The sequence below is a fragment of the Lonchura striata genome, chromosome 2 (genome assembly GCF_050655825.1).
Source record: "Lonchura striata isolate lonStrDom1 chromosome 2, ASM5065582v1, whole genome shotgun sequence".
Taxonomy (NCBI): domain Eukaryota; kingdom Metazoa; phylum Chordata; class Aves; order Passeriformes; family Estrildidae; genus Lonchura; species Lonchura striata.
The window spans coordinates 20,653,430-20,680,737 of NC_140704.1; the positions used below are offsets into that span (position 1 = coordinate 20,653,430).

General features: G+C 37.5%; 1 protein-coding gene across 5 annotated transcripts in view; it reads left to right on the forward strand.

Annotated features, from left to right (window-relative positions):
* ST8SIA6 (ST8 alpha-N-acetyl-neuraminide alpha-2,8-sialyltransferase 6) overlaps positions 1–27,308 on the forward strand; it is a 62,902-nt gene that overhangs the window by 25,747 nt on the left and 9,847 nt on the right. For 4 of the 5 annotated variants that reach the window (XM_085565932.1, XM_085565940.1, XM_021551697.3 and 1 more), the window contains exons 3-8: positions 1,132–1,230; positions 6,721–6,807; positions 18,441–18,585; positions 20,838–20,950; positions 22,110–22,202; positions 25,138–25,610. In XM_085565932.1, coding sequence (XP_085422058.1) covers positions 1,132–1,230; positions 6,721–6,807; positions 18,441–18,585; positions 20,838–20,950; positions 22,110–22,202; positions 25,138–25,606 — 1,006 coding nt within the window. In that variant the 3' untranslated portion in view covers positions 25,607–25,610. The remainder of the gene's footprint in view (positions 1–1,131; positions 1,231–6,720; positions 6,808–18,440; positions 18,586–20,837; positions 20,951–22,109; positions 22,203–25,137; positions 25,611–27,308) is intronic. The other variant, XM_021551699.3, reaches the window with a different exon arrangement.

Consider the following 27,308-nt stretch of genomic DNA (forward strand, 5'->3'; position numbering starts at 1 on the left):
CCAAGCAAGGTCTTCAAAATCAGCCTGTCAGAAATCTTGTTGCTAAGGGGTCTCCATGTTGTAGGAGATAAAGGCAATGGAGTTTTGATCCTTGTCAGTAAAAGCAGTGATGGCTCAGAAGCAGAAAGCGAAGCAGGAAGGCCTTTCTCTTTGTGTGTGACTGCCTCTGTACAGAGATGTTTCAGTTGTTCTCTAAGAACTGCACACAGTGTCTCTGTCTTCTGTGTTTCTACTTCTTTGGGCAAATAGGATGCAATATCCAAGGGATCTTGTAATGAATCAGTGGAAAGAAGCAAAGAGGAGGGGGAAGTGACAGGGAAGAACACGGTTAAGGGCAAGGAAAATAATGCCGGGGAAAAATCTTTATGATAAATAGCAATCCACAGAGTGAAGGCTGATGCTAGAAGAGGGTGATTGTATGAGGTTGGACATAGATAGAGGATGAACTGAGGTGAATGGAATAAGACCTTGGTATCTCAGTCATTTACTAATTTACATCTCAGCCTTCTATAACAGCTGCCCAGAGCAAGAGGACCACACATGGAGTTTGATGAAAATAAGATAGGAATTAAAGATCACTATCTGGCACTTGCCTTAGTTCCTTTTACAAATATCTGATCTTTCTGTGTAAATAAAGAATAAACAAGGCAGGAAGTATGCTTGAGTCAGTAAGTTAAGGTCAAAGATCCACTTCACCTGTGCAAATTTTCTTTTATATATTATATTCACTATGAATATTGCATTTCATCAAAATTTTAGGAAATCACATCTGCTAAATATTTTACTAGAGAATATTTTAAATATCTTCAAAACTTAATGTTCAAGATGCTTTCAATTTAATTTATTTTTTTAAATTACATTTACTGATTACAGTGTAAAGTGGAAAATATAATTCAGACTATGAAATAAGGTTATTTTAAAGAACCAAATACTTTATAGTGCCTAGTAGAAAACTCGCCTTTAATAATAGGAGCTTCACAATAGAAGTCCATAAGATTTGTTTGGTAATGTTTCCAGCTAAATCAACGGTTATTAATCTTATTGTCATAGCAAAGTAAATGTGACAACATTGGTAGAATATGTTCTCTTTTATAGTTTATTGCTTTTTCACCTCCTGTTCCCCTTAAACAGGACAACTCATAATAAAAATGGAATTTACCAGTTTGAGCAGGCTTCAAAATGTAAAGCAATTCAGGACAACATTTTGTCATCATCTATCAAGAAGAAAAGGTAGGTGTTTGCTATCCTTTCTGCTTTGTTTGTTTTAAATAGAAGGGTAAAAGATTGTCCTTTTTTACATAATTCTTGGTTTATTAATGTGGAGCTATGCAACAGAAAGCTAGATTTGTTCAACCAATGTTTGCTGTATTTTTTCTTTTACATGGATAAGATTTATTCAAGGTGGGATTTTAACTTTTTTATTTTTACAATACAAGATTTCTTCTTGTCAGTTAACAACATTAAATTTCAAGTTATTCACAAAAATATAGAGTAGAAGTGTGGGGTATAAATTAAGTTTTGAGTGTCTTTTCCCTGACTGGTGAACCCTCCTCCATTTATGAGCAATTTCATTTAATGATTCTGTTCAGCATTGCTGACTAGAGGAAGTTTGGAAATGTACTAATATAAAGACTTGCTTGTTAGTTGCATTATGATTATAAGTCCACAGGAAACTAACAGTCTAATTTTAGACACATTGGAAAAAAAACACCCCAAATTAATTTTGGGTTTCAACTTGCTGTTCTGTATTTTTCTGGCATGTAGAAAAATCCAACTTTGATATCAGTCCTGCTCAAATTCCTTGTCACTTTTCAAAGTGTAAAGCTGAGAAGCAGCCATTGTTTTTGACATGTAACATCTTTTCCTATATTGATGCACCAATAAATAAAACATTGAAAGTAAGAAAGGCTTCCCATTAGGACTGAGTTGCAGCTTAAAGTGGATGGTGCCCTGCTGTCCTTAAAGCTGGGAGTTTCCCTCCCGACTCCCCTCCATTTGAGAAGATAAATGGAATGAGATAAAAGATGAGCTGGAAATAATTATATGGTTTTCCCCATTCAAAATACTGGAGAACTCAATTTTTTCCTTAATGCCAAAAAAAACCATTGAATGATGATTTGAAAACTTACTCTCCTTTCTGCCTGCTCCTCACTTATATATTGCATTTAAAGATCTTTCACCTCTCTTTAAATCATCATATTCCCAGCATTTTGTCTTTGCTCTTATTATTACTTCTTTATTTATTTATTCCTTTCCCCCCTATTTATTTATTCTTTTTTTTCCCTTCTTTACAGCCTCTTCTCCCATCAGTATTCCACCTCTTTCAGCAACATTGTCACTGAAGTTTTTATTCTTTTGAAAGGTGCTAGAACACTATGTTACTGATGCACTGATAGTGAGAGCTGAAACATAGACTGGCAGAGAACAAAGAATGCAGTTGACTGAAAACTTGAGTGATTAACACCAAGGGAAAGAAACGAAGTCACTATACTGCTTTCAAAATCTACTTACAGCAAAATAATTGCTGTTGTTTATCCCACACATTGCAGAGGTTTATAGTCTTTGGAGATAAGCTCTTCATATTGAGAACATTTTGGAGCTGAGGTTATGGGAGGAACTTTACAAAGTACAAGACCTTTATTCTGTGGTTAAGGAGAAAGGTGCTGTACCATTTAATGGGGCAGAAGATGAATTGGGCAGGTAGGAAGAGAAACAGATGCTTGGGAAAAAAAGGAGCAAGGGATTGCTTTTTGCCATGAATATTGCAGGATTGACCTTCACTTAGAGGAGCTCCAGGGACTCTGTTGCTTTTTCAAGGTGTGACCCATGGCTGTGGTATATAAATGCTTTATATTGCAGTTCTAGACCTGCAGGGACATTCTGGACACTTCTGCCTCTTCAGTTGAAAGGAAGAAGAAAAAAAAAATACTGATTTAAAGTTTGTCAAATGATTTGATAGTAAGAAATGCTGTGTAACTGGGAAGTTATTATGGCCAAGTATGTGCTGCTGGTGACAAAGTGTGAAGTGCTGAGTTTTGCTAGCAGTTTTCCATTATTATTCTAGAGCAAGCCCTGTATACAATCTCCTGAGGGTTTATAAAACTGACTTTTTTTTTTTTTTTTTTGGTAGTGTTAAAGTGTCCAGAGGCAAGACAGAGCCTCCCTTATTTTGCATTTCATGCCACAGCTTTTCTTATTTGTTTCCATATTGAACATAAACTGCTTAGTAGAAATGTATCCTTTTTTCACTCCTGCTGCTCAATCTTCCTTCTAATTCAAATACCTTTTTTACAAGCTGGTATTTAGTTTTAGCAAATAACCAGTGAGACTGCATCTGTCTGTTCTGACATTTTACCTGTTGTCTCCATACTATCGCTACACTTTTGTCCTTGCTCTTGTCCTTTTGATATCTGCCAAAAATTAGAAGATACTAATACTTTGTCAGTGCTTCGACTGTGAATAGTAATTCCACCTTATCCACTGCAGTTAACATAGAAGGTCACTTCTTACCTGACAAATACTCTGGGGAAAAAAATAAAAACGCCTTCCAGGTGTTATTTGTTAGTCAGGCTCATATAGTATAAGTGAGTTTCCTAGGACAGCAAATTATTATAACGGTTGTGGTGCAGTTGGCAGACAAAAACATGACAAAATACCCCATGTTTCATTCATTCACTCTTCTCAGTACTGTAATCATTGTGTTGTCCAAGTATTTTTATAGTTCAATTTACCTGAGCCTTTTTTATCTTAATAATAAAACCCTTTTAGCATCAGTGAATATGTGCTGTAGGCTCTTGGGTGCCAGTGGAAATATATGTAATTGCCAGCTCCTTAAAATGGAAGAGTGGAGAAGATGACTGTCTGGGTTACAGCAGAGTCATGAAATGATTCCCTGATAACCTGAACTGATTCATTTAGAGAAGTGAATCCCCAAGCCTCCTTTAAAGCAGGAAATGCTAAAACTGGCTTTCTGAGAGGAAAACAAAGTTTCCTGGGCTGCAAACCCAGCTGCAGCAAATCCCAGAGCTTCATGTTGAGTCTTTAAAAAATTATTTCTAGGAATATTGTCTGTGTTGGAGTTAACTTCATAGAAACCTTTTACTGGTGTGAGCAGATGCCTTGCAGAGCTGCCACAGCTGGGAGCTCCTGTCCCCCAGGACAGCGTGCTGGGATGTCTGTGCTGCCTGTGGCACTGTGCCAGCTGGTAAAGACAAGTTCTGACAGACCACAGTGTCTTTGTAAGTCACAAGAGGAGAGAGCTAAACTGGATGCATAGGGTGAGCATAGTTGGTGTTCTGGCTTGTAAAGACCTGGAAATGGTGCTTTCCTATGTGAACTGGTGATCTTGGATACCTCCCAGCAAGAGCAGTTCCATCCAGTAGAGACAGCTGTGGAAAGGCTGCAGTGTTCTTGCTTTGTGCTTGGTGTTTTTACCCTAAGTGCATTTTCTGTTACAAGTATGAGAGGGCCCTTACAGTGAGTGCCTATGTTTCCTATGAGGTCTCAGAACTAACATTATGGATTATGCTTTCATTCTTCTCCCTGCCAAATGCTTCCCTGTAACTTACTAAAAAACTGTCAGTCCATGCAATTTCTTTCTGAATAGATGGTAATTTTTCATTTCATTTCTGACTCTTATCTTCGTCTTATCAATGTCTTTAGGCTAGAATTTACTTTTTCTATATTTTTTTTTTCTCTTGGGTAACGAAAGCATAAATAACTCTTCATGGTCTGTTATCCTATTAATTTCTAGAATTTTTTGTAAGTTCAAGCATCTAAGAGTGATTTCTTGTTTATATTAAGGAATGAAACCAGATGAGTTATTCAACATCAGAATTGGCTATTTTGGTTTTGTGTTTTTATCTCACCTTCACCCCACAAACACTCCCTGCCCTGTATTCCTACTGACACTTGTCTGACCACATAGTGACTCAATTTAGGGATCAGCTTCAGCAGGATGGTAGTTACATTTTCTATGGCTGCAGTTCCAAGGCTGATCACATACCAGCAGGCAGCTGCCAAAATAGGAGGGCTTTGATCCCTGTTTGTCCATTTCCATCACTATTTGCTTATACTGGCTGTGGTCTTAGATGGAATCATTCTTATCTGGTTTAACACAATAAGAAGAAAATGTATATGCATATCCTTTTCCTTCTGGATTATTTTTTTGCCCTGGTACTAAAAGTGGCCTATGAAGGCATTTGGCAAGTGCAAAACCTGGCAAAAGAAATACAGGGGTGGAGTGAGGCAAGTACCCATAGTGACACAAGGCAGTTGGGCTGGGAGGAGAAAGAATGGAACTGCACCAGGTCAGATCAGCTACAGCTGCAATGAAACTAGGTTTTTTTCTTCTTCTGCCTATTGAGTTCTCTTGAGTTGTGAAGGGCTCAGTAGAATCAGTTTAGTCATAAGCTTCTAGTTCCATTAAGAGTTTGCGAAGTGTGGAGGATGAAACTTGTACATGTTGTCACAGGTGCAAACTTGAGCCAGAGATCGGTTTTAATGCAACATTCCTCTTAAAATTAGAATTTATTTTCCCATGTGGAAATTGGACATGATTTTACTTGGAATAGGATAAACGAGTTGGCTTTAGCAATTGCAGTCATTTTATGAAGCAAACAATCTGTTTGTTTCAAATGTGTAACAGAGAGAAGGAAGCTTTCAGATAATTGACCTCTGCTGCTGCAACCACAAGAGTGTTTTTATATATTGCTTTTTATCAATTCTTGTGTTCCACTTAAAAACAATTGACATTTCTTGCAATCCCAACTCTCATAAAACTGTTCAAAATAGACACTTCTGAGTGACAGCTTGAATAAATTCATGATGGTTTGGCTTGACACTAAGCCATTTTTATTATAATAATACAAGTTAGTTCTTGTATGGAGACTTGAATCCCATAGAATTTTAGTCATGACATCCATACCATCTTTTCTTCCTATTCCTCCAGTTATCTTAAGTCAGTTTTTGTTTTTTAAAAACCTGTATTATGATCCAGGCTCAAATGGGAGAAGTAGTAACATTGAACATGAAAGCAAAAAATGTCTTAATTCGTTTGACTTTCATGTTACAAAGTATTTGACTTATGAACAAATTTAAACCTCTTTAATGGATTTTCAAGAGTGGAGAGCTTTTTGGTTATTTGTAGCAATGTAACCAAAGTTCTGGATCATGTAAAATAGTAGATTGTTTTATTTTACAAACAGTTTAAAGGAAAAATTACATTTGTAAATATTGGTCTATTGTCTTTAGATGATTGAGCTTTGAGGACTCTGAAGTAAAGGAAAGAAAAGGTGTAAGAAATGTTATGTTTCATCTTGGCCACCAAGAGCCACATTTCAAAATACTTTTAAGGTTGAAACCACCAAGTACGAGGGAATTATTTATATTATTTTGGAATTTTGCACTTGAGATGATTTCTAATAACTTCAAAGTGTTTATAGTTATGTAAGTTTGAAACAAATGTACTTTTGAAACTTTCTGAAGTTCATTAGGACATCAATACAAAGAAGAGATGTTTAATAGGTCATGCTAGTTAAATGAGGATAGTGCTGTTACAAATTACAAAAATAAAATAGGTCATGGAATTTTAACAGCAATCTATTATATATGCATCATGCACATTATTATTAATAAATGCATAATTTGAATGTTTTAAAAGACTGTTTCTAAATATACATACATATGTATTCTAGTGTTTGTTGCTGTTTCTTTTTTTAGATCCTCAGAAGATTATTATCTTCATATAGTCACAAAACTGCAGAACTGCACCTGGGTAAGGAAACCAGAAGAATCTACAAAATTCAGGTAATTTTCATTGTCTCATAGAAAAACTGTTTACCCTAGATTTTTCTAACAAGCCATAAATTTAAATATTCCCTTTTAAACAGATAATTTTGTATTGCTTGTAATAATTTCTATTAATATTTTGATGCTGCATCTCTTCTTGTTTGTTGGAATTTAACTGTGCAAACTGAGTAGAATAAAAGAACTACGTAAGTAATTTCATCTATTTTCACTATAATGAGTAGTAAACTAACTTAAGTTAAATTAATTAAAATATTCCTGGCATAAACCCTACAGTGTTAAAAAAAGTATTGATAATTCTATTTTGTCCATTTGAATTGGCACTCTGATAAAAGGCTATAATGAGGCAGTGTGTTCCTTACCTCAAGACTATTGCCTCTATTGCAGAAGTGCCCACGGCACTCATTAGGTTTGTCACTGCATGTCATGGCCCCTGAGCATGACAGCACATTATTCCATCTGTCCTTCTTTGGGATGGCACAGAAGGACATGCTCAGTAGGGATGGTGAGCTCTGAAAAGCCTAAACTCTCATTTGGAAATCGTGCTGGTTCTAAAAAACGGCTTCACTGTGCCATCTCTACTTGCTTCAGGGAAAAAAGCTCTCTTGATTTATATTTTTACATGGATCATAATTAAAGATTCCGTCATGATTGTTAAAAATAAATAAACTGACTTATCTTCCAACTCTTTGGAGTTAACTAGCATTGAGAGCTTAATATCCACGTGCTCAGCATGATCCCTTCGGAAGAAGTAGTTTTGGGTTGGGGGCGGTTAAAGGGTTTTGTGCAACATAAATTGCTGTGTTTGCTGTGTATCATAACTGACTAATGGTGTTTCCCAAAGCTGAGGTAGGAGTTTATACAAAGTTAAAGAAACTTTGTAATGACTCAGGCCTCAGCTGTGCACAGAGCTATCAAGCATGATAAGGAGCTGTAAAGCAGCCCATTCCATCTCAGAACAGGCAAGTGTCTTGCACAGAGTTGACAGGAGATAAAGCTGCTCTTACCTGCTCCCCATCCTGCTACATTTGGGCATTTTCTTTTCCAATCTGTTTATTTTTTTAACTTCCCTTCCTTCCAAATGGACCAGCTACCACATACCAGCTATTTGCCACTGCTTCTGCTGTACTAGGTGTTTGAATCAGTGGCAATGTAGCCACACCTTTGTCCAGCCTGATTTCTTCATTTATTACTTATATAATCTCCCCTGCACTGGGCCAGCTTCTACATCTTCTAGGGCTATGGGAATCAAGCATCTGAAACATATAAGACTCAAGTACAGGATGCTTGCTGTTCCTTGTGCTGTCTTTGGCTTCCAGCAAGGAGTGTGGGTCATAAGTAGCCAAGGTAGGTTAAGCAACCAATGATCAAACTGGAAAAATTCGAAAGGCAAAACTGTCGGATGCACTAAGCTGCCAGAAAAGTGTGGACTCTATGTGCATTGAGGTGATCTTACTAACTTTAATTTAGGTCATATACCAAGCAGAAGAAAACCATCTTTTAAAATCCATGGTTCAGCACAGGCTGGACAAACTTGTTACTGAATCAACATTCAAGGGCTGTGCTGTTATGGTTTTCTTGGGTTTTAACATCCAAACTAGCTGGAGTGTTAGCTAGTTCATATGTACATAACCCATGCTGCAATTCTGATGACAGTACTATGTATCCTGTTCCTGAAATTTGATCTGATTTGATGTCATCAAAGATTTCCATTGACATGACTAAGGACTGCTGCTTTGGTGTAGGGCATTGTGAATGATTATTTTACAAAGATGAGTACTTTTGCATAAGTCTTGTCTTTCTTTTCATTCTCAGTCTTCTCTGTTGGTTTTTTTTGGAAATAGGATATTAAAATTTTACAGTTGTCCTTAATCCATGACCATACTGGAGATTTTCAAGGCTCCTAGCAGTTGGTCAATAGAGTCTTTAAAATAAAAAGATTTTTAAAAGAAAACCAAATTTTATATAAAATTTTCTGGCCAAATCTCCATGCTTACAGCACTTCCAAATTTATCAGACTTAAGCCTCCAACTAGCTTTGGAAGGGCACTTTAGCTGAGAAATGATACATTCATGGAGCTATGGGGGTGAAAAAGTTATAGAATTGTAGTGAAATAAATGAATTAATAATCACTGGGCAGTAGATCTCTTCCCTTTTTGGACTTAGCCTAGTGTCAGTAATAGCTGTGTAATACAAATATTTTACAGTCTGAAAATCTCATTAAGTAGGTAGATAAACACACCCATTTGCAGAAGAGGAAATTAATCTCTGAGGGGCTGTGCAGCAGAAATTGGGTACTACAGCCAGCCATCTTCAGCAGGAGAAACTTAAAGCTGTGTCACATTATTCACCTGCCAGTGCCACCAGAAGTTTGCCTGCTCACAGGACTGCAGAGAAGCTACTTGACTTCTTTTCCTGTTTGTCCATCTGTTAAATGCAGTGAACGCTTAGATGCTTCTCAGGCGCGGCATCAATTTTATGACATCTCTCTATTATCCTGAAGTTCTGAAGAACAGGCATGCATATTTATAAGGGATTTAATGTCTTATGCTTCAGGGCATACACTAACCTCTAATTAATAAGGTTCAAGAGCAGCTTCTCCTGGGTAGTTAATTTTTCAGAGAAGCTTTCCTGTGTTTTGCTTTGCAGCTTTTGCTGCTGGCTTCCAGCATGCTGCTAGTGGAGTGAAGGAATATGTGATCTAAGCCAGTAACTCCTGTGTTCCTAGAAGACAGCACTGTGTGCCAAGGAGTACACATCCATTCTCATTGTAAGCTGCTCTCCCAGAAGATCCAGGCCGAATAAAAGAATATAAATTAGAAGTGCAGTTCAGGAAAGAAATACTTGTCTTTTTATTTGGCAAAAGAGTTACAGCTGACAGCCATGTCTGGCACAAACTACAGTGTTTTTGCCAACTCACTGTTGGAGAGCAGGGTGCAGGACTCCAGGCTGACCCTCTACTACCTGGCTCAGCTTTGTCATGCAGCTGTGCAGAATGTGTCCATTTGTTGTCAGAGGGCTGCTCTTTCCCAAGTGGCTCCCTCTAAAGCTGCTCTGCTGTGCTGGCTCACATGCTCTTGGCTAGGTTGCTCTCTGGCAGCGCTCACTGGTTCTTGACGGCTACGTGATGTTTACACATGCATTTCTCAAAATCAGGGAGAGTAAGGAAGCAAGTACAAGCCATGATGTTCTCTTTAATACCTCCCATTTCTCAGTCACTCTTCTGTGGTTGATTTTTGTCCAGACTCTGTCAGGGAACCAATCTCCTGGCATTTCACTTATTTTAGTGTCTGTAGTGGTGACATCAGCATTGTCAGACATAGGCTGCCCTCAGAGGAGCAAGTGCAAGCACTTCGTTCATTGGTCTTGAAATCTAGTTAAGATTTATTGTGCCCCACAGTAGTATTTGTCAGTCATTGGTGTAAGTAGCATCCTGCTGACAGTGATTTTTGGAGTCTTACTCCAACATTTACTTCTAGAGATATATAGAAAACATTTTTTATTCTGGCCTTTCCTTTATAAAATGAATCTTCTCTTGACCTTTAAAAAATTTATTTTGTTCATTATGGCTCTTCAATCATCTAGCATCTCCACATTATGCCTTTGTTTCTAAGACCACCTGAATTCTTTCTCCCTTTTCATATTTACATCACCTCTAACTTGTTTTAGACAGAACAAGTGCCTTTTCTGTAAGGGAGAAACTTTGTAGAAACTTGGAAAAGTGGGGGAAATAATCTCACAGCTGCCTGGAGAGATCATCCTTAAAGGTCTAAGGAAAAAAACTGTACTGGGTAGCTTTGTCTGCAAAGGATCTTCTAGCTACACTCAGCAGAGTCTCAAGTTACCTAGGTAACCTGAATATTAATTATTATATTAGTATTCTTCTAAGGTTTTCTGCTTTAAAGAAATATTTCATTACTACAACAAATTACAGGGCCTAGTTAAGTGCAAGCTGTAATTGTTTTTTACACCTCCACATGTCTATGCTTTACAGACTTTCAAGCTTATTTTACTCTCATTTGGGCTATATACCGACAGTATCAAATAATCTGCAGATTTCCAAAGTAGTTGTGACTCCAGCTTTTGCACAAAGCTACAAAATATTTAATACAGGCCTCAAAATGAGGGGAGAAAGGTTGAGCAGATGCTGTGTTTCAGAGAAGCCTCTGAGCATTGTATTTCTGGGCTGAATGAGCTTGAAGCTTGTCAAAGCAATGCAGCAGCACCTCAGGAGTGGTATCACACTAAAATAGTGAGCTGTGGGGACTGGGCCCTCTCCCCATGGAAAGACCATTCCAGACAAACCTTATTTGCATCTTATAATGAAGAGAGAATCATATTCCTAGGTGTAAAACACAGTTTTAAAATTCTTGATTTTACACTGAAGTCTAGCTGGCAGAATGCTGCCCCCAACCAAAAGATTTTTTTTTCCTTTTTAAAGGAACATTACTATTTTAAAAAAGAACATATATTCATAAAAAGAAGAGATAAAAAATAAACCATTTTCCATGTCCTGTTATTTTCCCTCTTCCTTTTTATTCTATTTGACCTCTATTACCCTTTTCCCACTTTAATATCTCTTCTCAAAAGTGTGTGTTAAATATTCCTGCAGATTATAGAATACCATTTCTTGAAGAGATTTGTTTTGTTGCAAACTACACTCTAACCCATATAACAGTATTGGTTATCACATCTGTGTACTGCAATGAACATCAGCTGAAACACAAATAAAATACACTGTAAGGTCAATTTATGCTTATATAAGCTTGCACCACCACATAATCAATAGCTTTTCTAACACTAAACAGATCAATATTTCTGCTGTAATCTCTGAAATCTTCCAATGTACAAAAAAGTACACAGAACTCAGACTGCAAAGAGATTAAGTACATTTGCTGGACAGATTTCATAGATGATATGTAAAATAATAAGTATATATTCAAAGATAAATTTTATTTCAGGAGAGAAAGAGATGGGTGGAGAGATAGTAATTAGTGACAGTTTGAAGCAAGGCTTGAATCTTTTAATTGGTGTACAGACTATTATATACTTTTCTAAAGGATGGAGGATTCCTATAAGTAGAATCTAATTTTGGATTAGATTCTACTTATAGGAATCGGAGCTAATTATGTCTTCATGGCAGACTTTTTAAATAGTCTTTGGTTTGAAAATTTTATTACACTTTTTACATATTCAGCCTTGATTTCAGATTCAACCCTTTTGGCTTTCTTTGTCTTAGACATTTATGATGTTACTTCATTTATAGGAAGTTCAAGGGCTGTCAGTGTAGCCTTCCCCTTCAACATTACTGTTTCAGATATCAGATTTAACCATTTTTGTCCTAATTTTGGAATATATCATAATATGCCTCATTGCACTTTTATTGACACATTGACTTGTATTGACAAGAGCCTGGACATACCTGTGTCATGGTCTAGATCCCTCAGTGCAGTACAAAAAGATAATTGCTTGCTCATTATAAAATACTACAGCAATGTACATAGATAAAAAATAGTCTTCCTTTTTGTGGTTGTGCCCTTGAAATTTTGCTGTTACATAGTGGAATTTTTTGTGGGTACTTCTACTGTCACAACAGTCTGCAGTATGAAACCAGAAAGTCTTGATGTCTTTACATATACAGCACAATAACTCACATGAACTAAATTATTACAAAGATGTAAGCTAGGTAAACTATTAAAACAAACTTAACAAAACTTTTTCTGGTTTATAGTCATCCACGGACTTTTGTCACTTGAATGTTTTGCTCTTTGTTCAAATGACTTTACAAGCTGTGCTGTGATGTTCACTTAGCTCACAGGAGTTACAGCTTTAAATATTTGCTAGTTTTACTTTGTGTTTGATTCTCTTTTATGGGATTTTTTGTGTGTGTGTGTCTAGGGTAACTGAAAATCCACAAGGAGATACATCTGTGTAAGCATTGCTGGTGTCAATAATGTGCATATAACAGGACTGATATGATACTGTTTTTGCAAACAAACATTCACTTTTTAGATGTTTATAATTGGTGACTTAAAATCAAGTAGATTTACACCATTACTGGAAAAAGTTTGTCTTCATCACTATTAAAATATTTCAGTTGTTGAAATTTTGCATTTTGCCTAGGTAACCTCTTCTAGTGTGTTTCCTGATACTGAACTTAAGCTTTCTTTAGAGCAAATTAAAATTGTTTTCCTCACCCTTCCCACCATGGCCTTAAAGGACAGTTGAGCATTTATTATTTTAACAATGTTTTGAATATTTTGATATTTTGACAGCATCTTTCTCCATCCATTTTTCTCCTCCTCCCACCCCAGTTTAGTCCAATGCATAATAACAGTGAAATACTTCATATTGTTCTCAGCAATGACAAATGCCCTCAGGCCACAGATCCACAGGCACTGGTGTCATACCAAAGCATTTTCAATGGAAAAAGTTTGGTGTAATGGGAAGTTTTTAAACTGAAGAAGATTTTTACATAAAGACAAATTTCACACTCATTATATTTTTCCAATATCACTCAGAGTAAGGGCAGTGCTGGCTTTTGAACCACCTGAGAGAGTCTGCTAAGCCTTGTCTAACCACTGATTATTTTAGCCCTTGTGGCTGGTCCACACTGAGTTGTTGAAGATGTTGAGATATTTGCAGTATCTTCAGGATATGTGCACACTGTGTTTTGTCAGCAGGCACATGCAGCCTTGTACAGAAGGCCCAAATCAGCTAAAATGCATATATTCATACTAGCACAGAACCAAGGTAGATGATTTTGCTGCTGTCTTGGCTACTTGAGAACTTGTAGGAGCTGTAAAGAAACTCTATCAGCATATTTAGAGCATGTGTATTCCACTAAATACAGTGGACTATCCATATAAAGTGTTATGCAGAAAAGTTTGGAAATGTGTAATCAAGGCAACAGCCCTCTGTTACTGCCGACAGTTCAGCGTGGAAAAACTGCATAGCAGTTGGAAAATAACGTATTTGGCTTGTCTCACAAGCCATACAATTTTGGTAACTTTCTTCAAGAAACCAGGATTTCTGTAAGGTCTCAGTGGCCATGAACATGAAGAAATTATTTGCATACCTTAGGTTCAAAATTCTGTACCAACTGAAAAATGATGCAAACTTGGGTCCTGCATCCTTCAGCCAAAAAGGAAAAAATTCAGTGAAAGTGTATGCTGAGCAACAAAAAACATTCTTCAGTGCAACTGTTTAAGACTCTGTTGTCTGATGTGATCACAACTTCCCAGACAAAGGCAGCACACCCCTCCACTTATGTTATTGGCTAAACTTCTGACTGTACTTGTTCAGTCCTATGAGATATGTATTAGCAGTCAAAATGGTGTAGTCTTTTTCCGGGTTCTGATTTTGTTCCTCACTTATTACAAGTGATGGTTCTTGGAAATGCAATCAACTCCCTTTCTACTTATCTTGGCATAAAAAGTGTCCGTGTTCGGAGTTATACCTCAGGATTTAAAAATAACTCTTAGATATCACTCAGCTTCCAAATCCTTGCAAGAGAAATGTTGGAGGAAAAGGCTTCTGCAAATAAGAAACTGTCAGTAATAACCTCTGCTACAGAGGAGATATTTTCCAAAACTAGTGCCCTACAAAATCTAGGTACTTTGACTCAAGGATCACCTTCAGTCTGGACTTGTCATGCATGACTGGGTCATAAACACCCTTTGTTCTAGGGCAAGCCTGCAATCTCTGATGAAAGCTGAACTTAAACCTTCTTACTGTAAGTTACATTCATGTTCTGAAAGGTATGAGATGGATGCTCAGCCCTATAGAAGCATCCTATCTTCCAAAAGCTGCTTCCCTATCTCAGGGTTTTCTCCCAGTCAGAACAGACAATGTGTATCACTTTCTAGTCCCCCAAAAAGAGTTACTTCTGTTTGGTGCTGTTATGATTTGACCCTTATTTCTTATCCCACCATCTTAAGTTTCCCTCTCTCCAGGTGGCATGATACAGGAGTTAAAATGTTGTCTTGGCTTTGCAACTCTTCACATAAAGCCTTTGTAGGATACATGTGTTAATCTTATGAAGTAAATGCTCTTCAGTGAGTCAGCACCTCCTGACAGACCACATATGGATGACATTAATACTCTGATGAAATTGCTGTAATGGATTGCTTAGACCGCCCAGTTTCTACCCCTTCCTCATCATTTGCTGGCAGTTGTAGATTACCACGTGTCAGAGTTTGTAAAAATCCTGTGTGAGCAGATTGCTGAATACACTGCCATGGGTATTGCTGTCTGCAGGTTACATGCATTCCCACTGGAGCTCTGTACAGGGGTGCTTGAGCACAGTGGGATTCTGTGTCATGATTTGATCTAAGTAAAATGTTTCTATTGTTACCACCAAAATTTTAGCGTGGATACTCCGAGAATATTTGTCATTACTCAGTATGTATTCTCTTGTTCTTACTGTGTGTCTGGACTAGCTTGGCTCTGTTTAACTTTCTCAGTGAATCCATAATATTAATTTAAACTATTACTTTCTTATTAATTCTGTTATCTGTTTTTCTTCTGCACTGTTTCTGCTTTTATTGAAGCACTTGTTCTTGTGGAATGAGTAATAAAAAGGAAAAAAATGTCATCTCTATTAATGAATGGGATCTGTTATCAGTTTGCTTTTTCAGGGCCTGGTAGCCATTAAACACAAAAGAGCTGTTTTACTAAAGTTGGCAGGAATATTCTGGCATTATTCCTTCTCCTCTGAATGTCCAGTGGTTGACACAGATAATGTTTAGGCCTGCTTCATTTAGCTTCAAGAAAACAAACAAGGAAATCAGCATTAAGGGTTATGTAATTCCTCATTTCCATGTGAGTGCCAGGGAGCAGTGAAAGACAGCTGCTTCCTGAGGGACAGGGTGTGGGATCCTATCAGTGCTGTGATCCCCAACATGGGAAGAATAATGTGAAGAAATCCATGATATCAGAAGGCTAATTAATTACTTTCCTATGCTATATTATACTAAAACTATATTACACTATGTTATACTAACAAGAACTATATCACTAACTAAAAACCCGTGACACTCTCTGCTGAGTCCTGATACATCTGTGACCTAACTGGTCAATAAATCTAAAACACCATCACCAGAATCCAATCAAGCAATCACCTTGGGTAAACAGTCTCCATAACACATTCCACATGTGCACAACAACAAGCAGCAGCAAGTGAGATAAGAATTGTTTTGATCATTCTTTTCCCTGCTTCTCTCACAGCTTCTCTCAGGAAAAGTCTTGAGAAAGCTGTCTCTGTTCAGAGGGTATGTGAATACCACAGGATCCCAGTGCAGTAACCTGCTGGTAGCTGGGCTCATCCCACTCCTAGCCAGGAATGGGGCAGCCCTAGCCTAGGCATGGGCACCTCCCTGGGAACAGGATGGACACAACTGGAGACTGGCCCTGCTGTGGTGTTGCTGAGGCAGCGACTTACGGCTCTGGAAGATTGAAATTGGGTCTTGGACCCTAGACAGGATAGGGGCAGCCCCAGGGTGCTGGACAGTGGTAAGGCTTGGTGGTGCCCTCAGGACCTGACATTGAGCTCTGAATCCTCTTATTGCTACAGCATTTATTAAGACTAGAATGAGCTGGTTGTAGCAAAAAGTGACAAGAAAGAAAAGTAAGTGTGCTCCAGTCAAAAACCACTGGTTCAATAACATCCAGTGTTCAATAACATCCAGTGTTCTCAGACATTATCACTTGACTCTACTGCCTTACTGCACCCTTTTTACTTTGCCATATATTTAAAGTAGGATACTATATACATGCAGAGAATTATTTTCACCATGTGGGTGTCTCCTGACCACAGAGCTTAGTCACAGTTCCCTCCACAGCCTTGGACCTCATGGTTCTCATTAGCCATAGATCTTCCCTGCCCCTTAAGGTTTTGAGCAGGGCAGTGGAAGTCACCATGTTCAGGGAGCGGAGTCAAATGCAGCTTATGGAAATCTGAACCCTACTGGTTCCTCTCAGGAGTGACATTTCCTGGTTACTCTCTTAGTGTGGTTGTTTCAGATCTGTGCCATCCCAGCACTCAGTCTTTCCCAGTGTTCCTCACTGCCTTGGAAACTGCCTTGGAGGAGTTTTAAAACTCAGTATTCAAAATGGGTTAATATATACCAGTAAGTCATCTGATAACTGAAATGGTCCTTCCTTTCCTTCCTTTCCTTCCTTTCCTTCCTTTCCTTCCTTTCCTTCCTTTCCTTCCTTTCCTTCCTTTCCTTCCTTTCCTTCCCCCACCCTGCCACATTTTGACCATTTTTTTCAAGAGAAGTGAGACTGAGAGTTATCCCAAACCTGTTCATTCTTCTCTCTGTCTTCCAGGAAACATAATCTTTTGGTTCTTCTGTGTGCTGGACTATGCTTCAGTTACATCAGAAACATTTAATAATTATTATTTATAATATTTATTATAATAATAATTAGTATTTTTTTATTTCAGGCAGAATTTTCCTTCTAATATTTAACTAGTTTCAACAATTTGTTTTACTTTACAACAAATTGTTGTAAACAATTTTTAATTTTCAACAAATTGTTTTACTTTACACATTGAAACAGTATGAAATAAAATTTTTCTATTCCTTTGGCTCTAATGGTAAATATTTTTTTCTCAATTAACCTTCAGTGTGGTATTTTCAAAAATCTGGGGAATTCTGTTATAACAGTATTTTCCCTAAATTGTTAATAGTTCTCTTAGTATTTCACCTAATGAGAAAGCTGTGTCCTAGCAATTGATACATAATGTCTGTCCATGAATATTTCAGCCTTACAGCCTGAAAATCAGATCCATGGCAGGAGAGAGGATGTTGTTGCCTATAGCAAAATGAATGACAGTGTTTTGGGTCTGATTTCAAAGGTCTCATGGGGATTTTAAGTTAATTTTACTTCACTGTTAATAATGTAGAATGTTTGCACACATAATATTTTTATAAGTTTGGAGGTAACAGGAATTGTAAGATGAGTAATAGTCTTCATTCCCACAAAAGGTTTGAGTGAATCCCTTCAATTTAAGGACTTCTGCTAGATGTTTTGGGGAGCAGCTAGGCTATCTGTCTAGCACATCTGTCTTCTTTATATGCAAGTTGTGATGTAATTTATTTAACACCTGTAGTACTGTGCACAGGAAAATTGTGATGAACAGTTGCAGAAGTTAATTATTAATTAATTGGCTTGCAATCGTCTAGATGTTCACTAAGTACCACTGCCAGTGCCTTCCATCTCTATCTCTTTTATTTCCTTTTTTTTTTCCCTTCTTCAGCCTTCTAGTTTCTTACAATCACTTGTTTGATATTGGTGAAAGTCACATTTTTAATTCTTTGGGGACTGAAGTCTCTATATTGTTTTTATATTAATCTTAGCAATTAATAATATTGAGGAGATTGATTACAACTTTTTCTCAGTGGGAAAAGGATAAAAACAGTTATCAGTTCTTGCTCTGATTAGTTTCTGAACATTTGCTGTGAAAATGGACTTGCTTAGCAAAGCAAGTCAAAGGAAATTACATCATGGTTAATATAACCTTTTGCTGCTAGTTAATTCAACCTGGTGTTCATTGATCTGGTTTTCTAGCACTGCTTTTCTACTTATTTGCCTCTCTGAGCAGGTTTTGTTTGTGTCTTTTGCAGGTCAGAATTAGCCTCTTGCTGTGATGCAGTTCACAATTTTATTGCTTCTCAAAACAACAGCCCACTGGGGAGTAACATGAGTTATGAAGTGGACAGTAAAAAGACTATTCTTATTACAGAGGACATTTTTAAGATGTTGCCTGTGGTAAGATCTGTATCTTTTTCTTGTTATTATAATCACAGTATATATATATTTTGGGTTAGTAATTGAAATACTGTGATTCCTCTGGAAGAGACCAATCAGCCTCTGTATGCACTTTATGCACTTCTTTATTCACCTTGCAAGGTGTTTTTTTTTTTTCCTTTTCCCCTTCCTCTGCAGTGGTAGAGGCATTTACAGATATCATAAATCATAGATTGGAGGTAGAGTTGCTACACAACACTGGCTTGGCAGCCAGTTGAACTCAGGAGCAAATACTCTGAAAATGTTTGCCTTGCTTTTATCATTATCATTTATCATTCCCATTTTTAAAGGCATTTCAATCTGGAAGAACATTTCATATTCCTTATGTGCCCATATTCCTCCGGTGCAGGCTTGGGCATGTAAGTTATGAAAGATATTTTGGTAGTAAACCTGATCTATATAGCATAGAACATAATAGAGTAGAACAGAGAAATTTCAGTTGGAAGGGACCCACAATGATCACATGATCAACTGAGGGCTGACCAAGTTAAAGCAAGTTATCAAGGACATGGTCTAAATGCCTCTTAAACACTGACACCTGGGGACATCAACCTCTCTAGGAAGCCTGTGCCAGCAAGTGACCATCCTCTTGGTAAAAAAATGCTTCTTAATGTACAGCCTAAACCTCCTCTGGTGCAGCTTGGAACCATTCTGATGTGTCCTATCGCTGGATACAATGGAAAAGCGATCAGCACCTTCCCTTCCCTTCCTCAGAGAGCAATGAGATTACTTGTTCTTTTCTCCGAACTATACAAGTCCAAAGCCCTCAGTCACTCTTCATAGGACATTCCTTCCAGCCCTTTCACTAGCTTTGTTACCCACTGGGGGAGGGTGTTTGCAGCTAGAAACAGAGGTTGAGAAAAGGAACCAGATTTTTTACCTCAGGACTACAGTAGATATACAAGATCTTGAGACTAGACAAAGAGTTTGTATTTGGTTTCTTGAAGCTAAGAGCATATGGGAACCCTCTTACCCATCTCTGGAATTCTTGGTTTGTGAGATCCCAGCTACCATGAGTCTAATTCTTCCGAACACTGCTGTGAATAAGTCTTTACTGACTGAATTGCAATAGAGGATATAGTAATTCCAAATTTAAGCTTGAGAAATGAAAAAGTAGCATGCTTTATGTGCACATATACATGCTAAGGTATCCAGAATTGCCTGGCCTTTGTGTTGTCTTACTATCCTTCCAGAATTGAACAAAATATTTGAACATGTTGTTCTGTAATATATTTACAGGCAAATACAATGTTTGCCACTTTCCCCACACTTTTTGATTTGTTCATAACAGTGTCCCTTCTTTCTTCTCTTTGGGCAAGCTGAAGAGAGAAGAAAGAAAGCTAATTCTTCCTATAAGGAAGTTTTGACTCACTTTTACAACTAGGTTTAATTTCTGCAAAGTATCCCATCTATTGGCCTCTGGTAAATGTCAGTGTTCCCACAGCAGAAGAGGTTGAGCAAGATATATGAAAAATTTCTGAGACTGGGATAGCAGCCAGCTATATTAACATCAACCTAAATAGCCAACAATTTTCAGTAATTTTTTAGGTTGTGAACTGTGCTAGTTGTCAAGTGGATGCACTTAGCTCCCACTCAGCTTCCCCACTGCAAGACAGCAAGCTGTAATAAGAAGAGGAGCAGGGGTGAACAGCCAGAAACAGTAACCTCTTCTGTGGGCATTTACACATTTACAAAGAGTTAAGCCTAGGGCACATCATTATCCTTTACAGTATATTCAGGTTCCCCTAAATTCATTATTCTGTTTCAAATGTACTTGTGTGATGATACAGATGAGGAGAATTTACAAAGTTACCTTCTATTACCTGAGAAAGTAAATTACGCCCCAGTGCAAAGGAAAATGGGTAAATTTAAACTGTCTTCAGTATAAATTAGCTTGTCAAGGTTTCAAGGTTCCTTAGCTTGTCAAGGTTACAATCAACAACTCGATAGTTTTAGTGTTAAGTGTATTTAAAAGGTACCCAGTTTTAACAATCCAGTCTTACTCTGTCAACGTTCTGATATTAGAGGTAACAGTTCTTTGTCTGTTGGTGCCTATTTTTGGCTCTTGGCTGTCCAGATTTGGCAATCCTGTCTGCTAAATGGTGAATACTTTTACTGGGATTTAACAGATTAAACCTGCAAGACCAATTAGACACAAAGAAACAATCAAAACACTTGTAATGAATTGGCTGCATCTTTTTATTTGTTTCCAGACCTCTCCTCTTCCAGTCTATCCCTTCAAGAACTGTGCTGTGGTTGGAAATGGAGGCATTCTGAAAAATTCCAGCTGTGGAGCTGAAATTGATAGTTCTGACTTTGTGTTCAGGTAAGAGCTGCTTCATTTTCCTTAAGTGTGTTCAACATTCTAAAAACTTGGCAGGATTGGAAGTGTGCCAATGCCAGTTTGTAGCAATGAGGAAGAATCTTGACAATTTGTTATCTCTGCCTCTTTAAGGATACTTCTGTTTTGTAGTTTTCAGAATGCTGCTTTCTAATTAAAGAGCGCACTGCATGATAAATGTATGATCTGTGATTGCTAAGTCACCTTGCAGTGATGTGAAATGTGATTGTCTGAGAACCTGACATTTCTGGCCATTTAATATCCTTTAGGAGACTGGTATTAAATGTCACATGTGTATCTTTGGCTTAACAAAGCGTTTACTTAGCCATAGTTTGATTCACCCATGTAGCTACTTAAATCCCCAAAATTTGTTTCATCTGTTACTCATTTAAAAAATTAAGCATTTATTTAAGTAGTGTTTTTAATCTCCCTGGGTACACTGGGAGATAACCAGGTGCAATTGGAGTGCAATTTTGCCCACTCTCTCAGTATATGACTCACAGTTTATAGTTCATGCAAAGAAACAGAGCAACAGAGGGAAGATTCTTTTCTCAGTGCTGTCCAATCACACAGCATGCTGGATTTAGTTTCCTTTTCTTACTTTTATCTAAAATTTGGGCTTTTGAAAGGCTAAAAAAAAAGTCTTTCCAGTTAGGTACCTTTTTTAATAAAAATGGGAAGTCTCTGTACTAAAATGCTAAATATACTAGGTGACTGAATTTAAGAAAATGCTTTCTTTACATTTTACAGAAATCATTGTTTCTGCGATAAAGCAAGTGATGCGGTTGTTAGAAGACACAGTAGAAGACTTTCAGCAGGAATGCATTGCTTAGGCAAGAGGAGCAATATTTCCTAGCAGCCAGAATAGGGCATTCATAGACTGGCTCCTCCCAAGATTTTGACTGTGCTCCTGGTTTTGATACGATTTATGAAAATGAGCTCTCTGTGCCCTATTTTAACCATCTGTACAGTATATTAAATATCTTACTAGAAGTGCTGTAAGCCTTATTTAATATTTGTAAAGTGCTTAGACATCCCTGGGAGCTGACGTGAAAGTGTCATTGCACAAGAGAGGAATTTGCAAATAGAAACTGTAAATCATTTCTGGTGCACATCTGTTTAAGCAAATGTTTCTCAATTTCAGGTGTAACCTACCTCCAACCACAGGAAACATTAGTAAAGATGTTGGCAGTAAAACAAACCTTGTGACTGTTAATCCGAGTATCATAGCTCAGAAGTGAGTACTGCTGCAAATCTGTTTCTGTGCAATGATGTATAATTGTTTGACATGATTTAGATTTTCATGGAAATCCATTGGGACACCAGCATAGAGAGCAGTGCATGTAGATTACTTCATTAAGCCTTAGTTTCCATGTAAAATATATACTATTCTAGATGGAAATCTTCTAAACCTGGCCTTTTTTATAGCATAAAGGAGTCAGCAATACCCAGATTAGCAAGATAACTTGGCTGATACTAGTCAGCAATTTATGACAGAGTAAAATTGGTGATTTTAATCCCAAGCTTCTTCTTTTCCCCCCATGACCCTCATCACCCTAAGCATTTAGAAAGGAATTGCAATCATAAATCAGTAAAGCCTGGAAATGTGTGTCTGACTCTATCAGCAGGACTGTGAGCACGTGTTCTTAGGTAATGTGCTTGGAGGCTGTTCTGATGAAGGCTGTTTCCTGAATGGAGGCCCAGCCTCTGTAATGCATTTTTTCAATCCATTTGAAAGCTGCTTGCTCACACACTTTTTCTCAGTAGAGGTGGGTTTTTTTTCACCTTCATGATGAGAAGAAAATCTAATAAGGCCAGCCTGACTAATCTGACATCTTCAGCAGGCTGGAACTGCAGCTTATCTATGAAAAGGGCTGCTGTGCCATGGTATTTACTGCTTGCTAATCTTACTGTATCTTATTGTCTGTCACAACTGTATTGTCAAAAAGACAACATAAGGCAAAGCTTTTTTTTTTTTCTCCTTGAAAGGAAGAAGGAAAAAGTACAGAGTACATAGAAATGACAAACAGGCATTTTTCATTGGTTCAGGGACAGAACTTCATTTTTTGCAATGAGTACTATGTTAATGCTTACCCAAACCTATTTGACTTTAATGAAGGTGAATTATTGGTTCTCCAAAACTAGATTTAGCTCATTGATGTTAGTGCTGCTGCAGGGATATGAGGAAGGGAAATTATCCAATGACTCAGCATCCTTGGTGACTTCTGACCTGATCCACAATTTTACTGGGCTTAATCAAATTGTTCTGCCACAGTTGCACTCATTTTTTAGTCAAATCAAGTAACGCTAGGGTTAATAGAAGTTACACTGAAGAGAATGGTAGATAAGCCTGTGGGAAGATTAAGTGAGAGTACAAGAGGACTTTATGATTTTTTAAAAAAGTATTTATTTAAATATTTAGAGAAAACTGTAAATGCTTTTGAAGAAACAGCAGGAAGCATCTTAGTACAATTTAGCAGAACCAAGTTTGTTTATTCTCTCAGAAGACCTATTCCAACATTATTCCCTGTAATTTCTAATTCTTTGTTTGCATACTGGCTTAGTCTGATGTTATTATTGTTAAGGTTAATCAGCTTTTGAACTGTGTTTATCAGGGTGTAAAATATAGGTGAGCTCTCTTGAAGAAAAGCACAGTTCTTATGTGTCCTGTTTAAAGTGGCCTACACTTCTTACAGTGGAGGAGCTGGAAAAGAGATTGAGACACTGTTGAGTTGTCCAGGTTTCTAGCTAAGGGAGAATAGAGATTTGAATTCTGTCCTGGAGGCTCAGTACTTTACACTGAGTGAAAACAGAAAATTCTTGTAGCAGAGGCCAGAAATTCACCCTTTAGCCACTTTCCCTAGACATAGGCTCAGGCATTTTTTGCTTGTTTTGGCTGTGTGACTCTTTCATGCACATAGGTTCAGGGTCAACAGGAAGGCCCGAGTTCCTCTCATTCATTTTGTTTCAGAGTCTGATGGTAATGGCACTTTTCTGGAATGAAGAAGCTGTAAGTTTAAACCCCTTCAGGTTGAGAAAGGGTGTATCACTCCTTGCACTAATTTAGCTGTGCAAGAGGTAACTTTTCCATGAATATTTTGAATGGAAATGGAAGTGGCTGCTGTCCTTTGTTTCAAAGTGCTGCATGAAAAGAGGGTTTTGAACCTACTCAAGTTATGAAGGGAAATGAAACCAATTTTTCCAGCTTCTGCTGGAGTAATTAGTAAAAAGTGGACTCTGATAGCCTTTAAAAGATGAAAATATTCTGCTGAAATAGACAATTACCTACAAAAGAGGAGTCAGTCCTATGAGTCCCAAAAGGGGTGGGAGCTTCACATATTTAGGTGATTCAGAAAATTCAGATCTATGGAGGACATGAGTTGAGTGACCACCTTGCTTGCATCACTTCGCAGATAACTTGGGAATTTCACTAATCAGTATTTGGGAGCACAGAATTATGCAGTGGTGAGAACTAAGATTCTTTGCTCTTTGTTGGGGACTGAAAGCATCTGAGAATAAATCCTTGTAATTTGTGAAGTTAGAGCTCTGTGTCTTTATAGATCTCCATGTGTTCCCTTTGTTGTTGAAAAACATAAACAGGGATGCCTATATTTTTGGCTATTTAAAAAGTATATCCTGCACTTGAGTACACACTAATCTTTAACACTCCAAGACTGCTCAAATGCATCCTTGGATTTCCACACAGGGCAGACACAGAGGTTTTCAAGACAGATTTTCATATACATGTTGATGTAAGAAACACGTTTCACAAGCATATACAGTATATATTGTAGTACAGGTATTTTTAAACAGAGAAAGTATGAGCACAAAATTTTTTTCCATTCTTCCTAATTTCTTGAATTAATCAATTCTGTAAACGTCCTAGTCTCATTAGCAGTGAATTTGATTTGCTTCAGTATCTCCTGTGTTGCTAGTTCAATCCTATGTAGTGTGTACTTATTATACAAGAGTCAGATTTTTATAGCTGCACATATGACAACATATAATAGGATGATGTAAATTTGCAGTGTAGACAGGCTGAACTTCAGAGAACAGCAGAGTTCATATGAACAGCAGAGTTCATAACATTTTTGCAAGTGCAGTTGTGGTGTTCTGATCTGTAATGTTTGTATCAATACTACATTCCACTCCTAAAATTTTGTACTTTTCAGATACAACAAGCTAAATGAAAAGAAGACAGAATTTCTGGAAAACATTGCAGTCTATGGAGATGCTTTTCTTTTACTGCCAGCATTTTCCTTCAGAAGCAACACGGCCACTTCTTTTAAAGTATACCACACTCTGAAAGAGTCCAAAGCAACCCAAAGGGCAATATTTTTTCACCCCACTTATCTGAAAAGTCTTGCCCAGTTCTGGAGAACTAAGGGTGTGAAGGCCTACCGGTTGTCATCTGGTTTTATGATCACTAGTGCTGCTCTTGAGCTGTGTGAGAATGTGAAGCTCTACGGCTTCTGGCCTTTCTCAAAATCCACAGAGAAGATGCCCATCAGCCACCACTATTATGACAACCAGCTGCCTAAACCAGGTTTCCACGCAATGCCCAAAGAATACAGCCAGATCCTTCAGCTTCATGGCAAAGGCATTTTGAAGTTGCAGTTTGGTAAATGTGAATCAGACTAAAAAGGTAGGTCCCATTCTCACCACATGAAATGTCTTTATTTCACTAATGTGCCAAGGGAAAACTTGTTACTTGTTTTACAAAGTGTGAGTTTGTTCTTCCTTAGAGAGACATTTCTACCTTACTCTAAATGAAAGTTGTATTTCCACATAAATGAAAGATTGAAACTTTCTGAATAAATACATATCACAGAGTTGAGAAATGTTTTCCAATTGTGAATATTAAAAGGGGAGCATAGCTAAATGCAAATTATCCCCATAAACCATAGTCAATCAGAAGTGTCTCCTTGTCTCAGATACATGTCTCTTCCAACTTAATGCTTGGTTTGGTATCGGTTCCCAGGTACCAGCCTCCTTTAAGAATTGCTTTATTAAAGGCATTCACAAATTGTGATCTTCAGAAGGAGACACCTAATCCTGGCCCAGCTCTTTATGTGTGTATACAGAGAGCAGAGTAAGGATGAGGATTGTTCCATGAAGGGGAAGTATGCATCTATATCCTTGTTGCCTCTTGTTAAAGGGCAAAGATTTGAGCAGTGTGTGCTCACAGGCCTGGGATATGGAGCAACTTGCAGATGGTAATGAAGGAGCTGCCATACACTGCAGCAGATCTTGCTGAGCATTTTACCTAGAGGCAGCTCAGAATCTGGAAGTTACAACTATAGGATGAAGTGTCATTCCTTTTCCTCTGTTCTGTCAATCCCAACCCCTTGGACCTCTACCTTCTGTGTACTGCCTCAGAGAAATGCAGCACAGTCTGGCCCTCTGGTCTTGAGCCAATTTACTGTGTACACACTAGAGATGCCTCTGAAAAGATTTGTCTGCATGTTTTCAATGTTTCAATGTTTTCAATGTTGACAAATTTATATAAATACTTCTTCATCTTTTAAGCTAACTCAGAAATTCCTGAGCTCACAATACTGTTGTCAGAGTCTCCTTCCACAGACCTCTATTTTTCCAGGGGGTCCAAGTTAATATAATAGTAAGTGAAATGTAAAGTAGAACTGCCATTCTATACTGTATACTTCAATTGAACTGATGTATTCTCATGACTGTATTACTCAAGTTAAATAAATAGCATCATCTTGTTCAAGCCAGAAATTTCAAGCTTAAAAGCGAAGGGCACTTTTCTTCTGGCTAGGTTCTGAAATGCATTTGAAAATATCCTTTTTTGATATTTAGAAAACATGTTGTCAAAGATATGTTCACACTTACTTTATCATCAGAGAATGCTAAGTTTTAAAATAGCAGATTGTTAGTACCAGGAAGGCACAATTTTATTCAGTTTCAAGGGGTTTTTTAAGAAATAGAAAATTAAATGGCTTTCAGATTATTAGAATAATATAAAACCTGTGAGAAGGGACCTAGAATCCATATAGTGAATCTATTTTCCTAGTCCATGGCAGGAGATTACCTAGGAAGAATTTAATTGTATATATATATGCACTTTCATTTTTTGCTTGTAAAGGTTGCAGCATATTGAAAAGGTTAACTAATACATAATGTATTTTTTCTTAGTGGCTAAGCTGTTTATGTCCAGCAGTTTCCATTGTATTTGTTATTCCTATAATATAAATCATTGGAGACATACTGTGTAATTTTAACTGCAGTAACTACATGAGGTAAGAAAATGAAAGCCAGCTCCTTAGAAATATTTACTCTAGAGAGAAGAAGACAGAAGCCAAAAAAATATTTAAGTATCTGT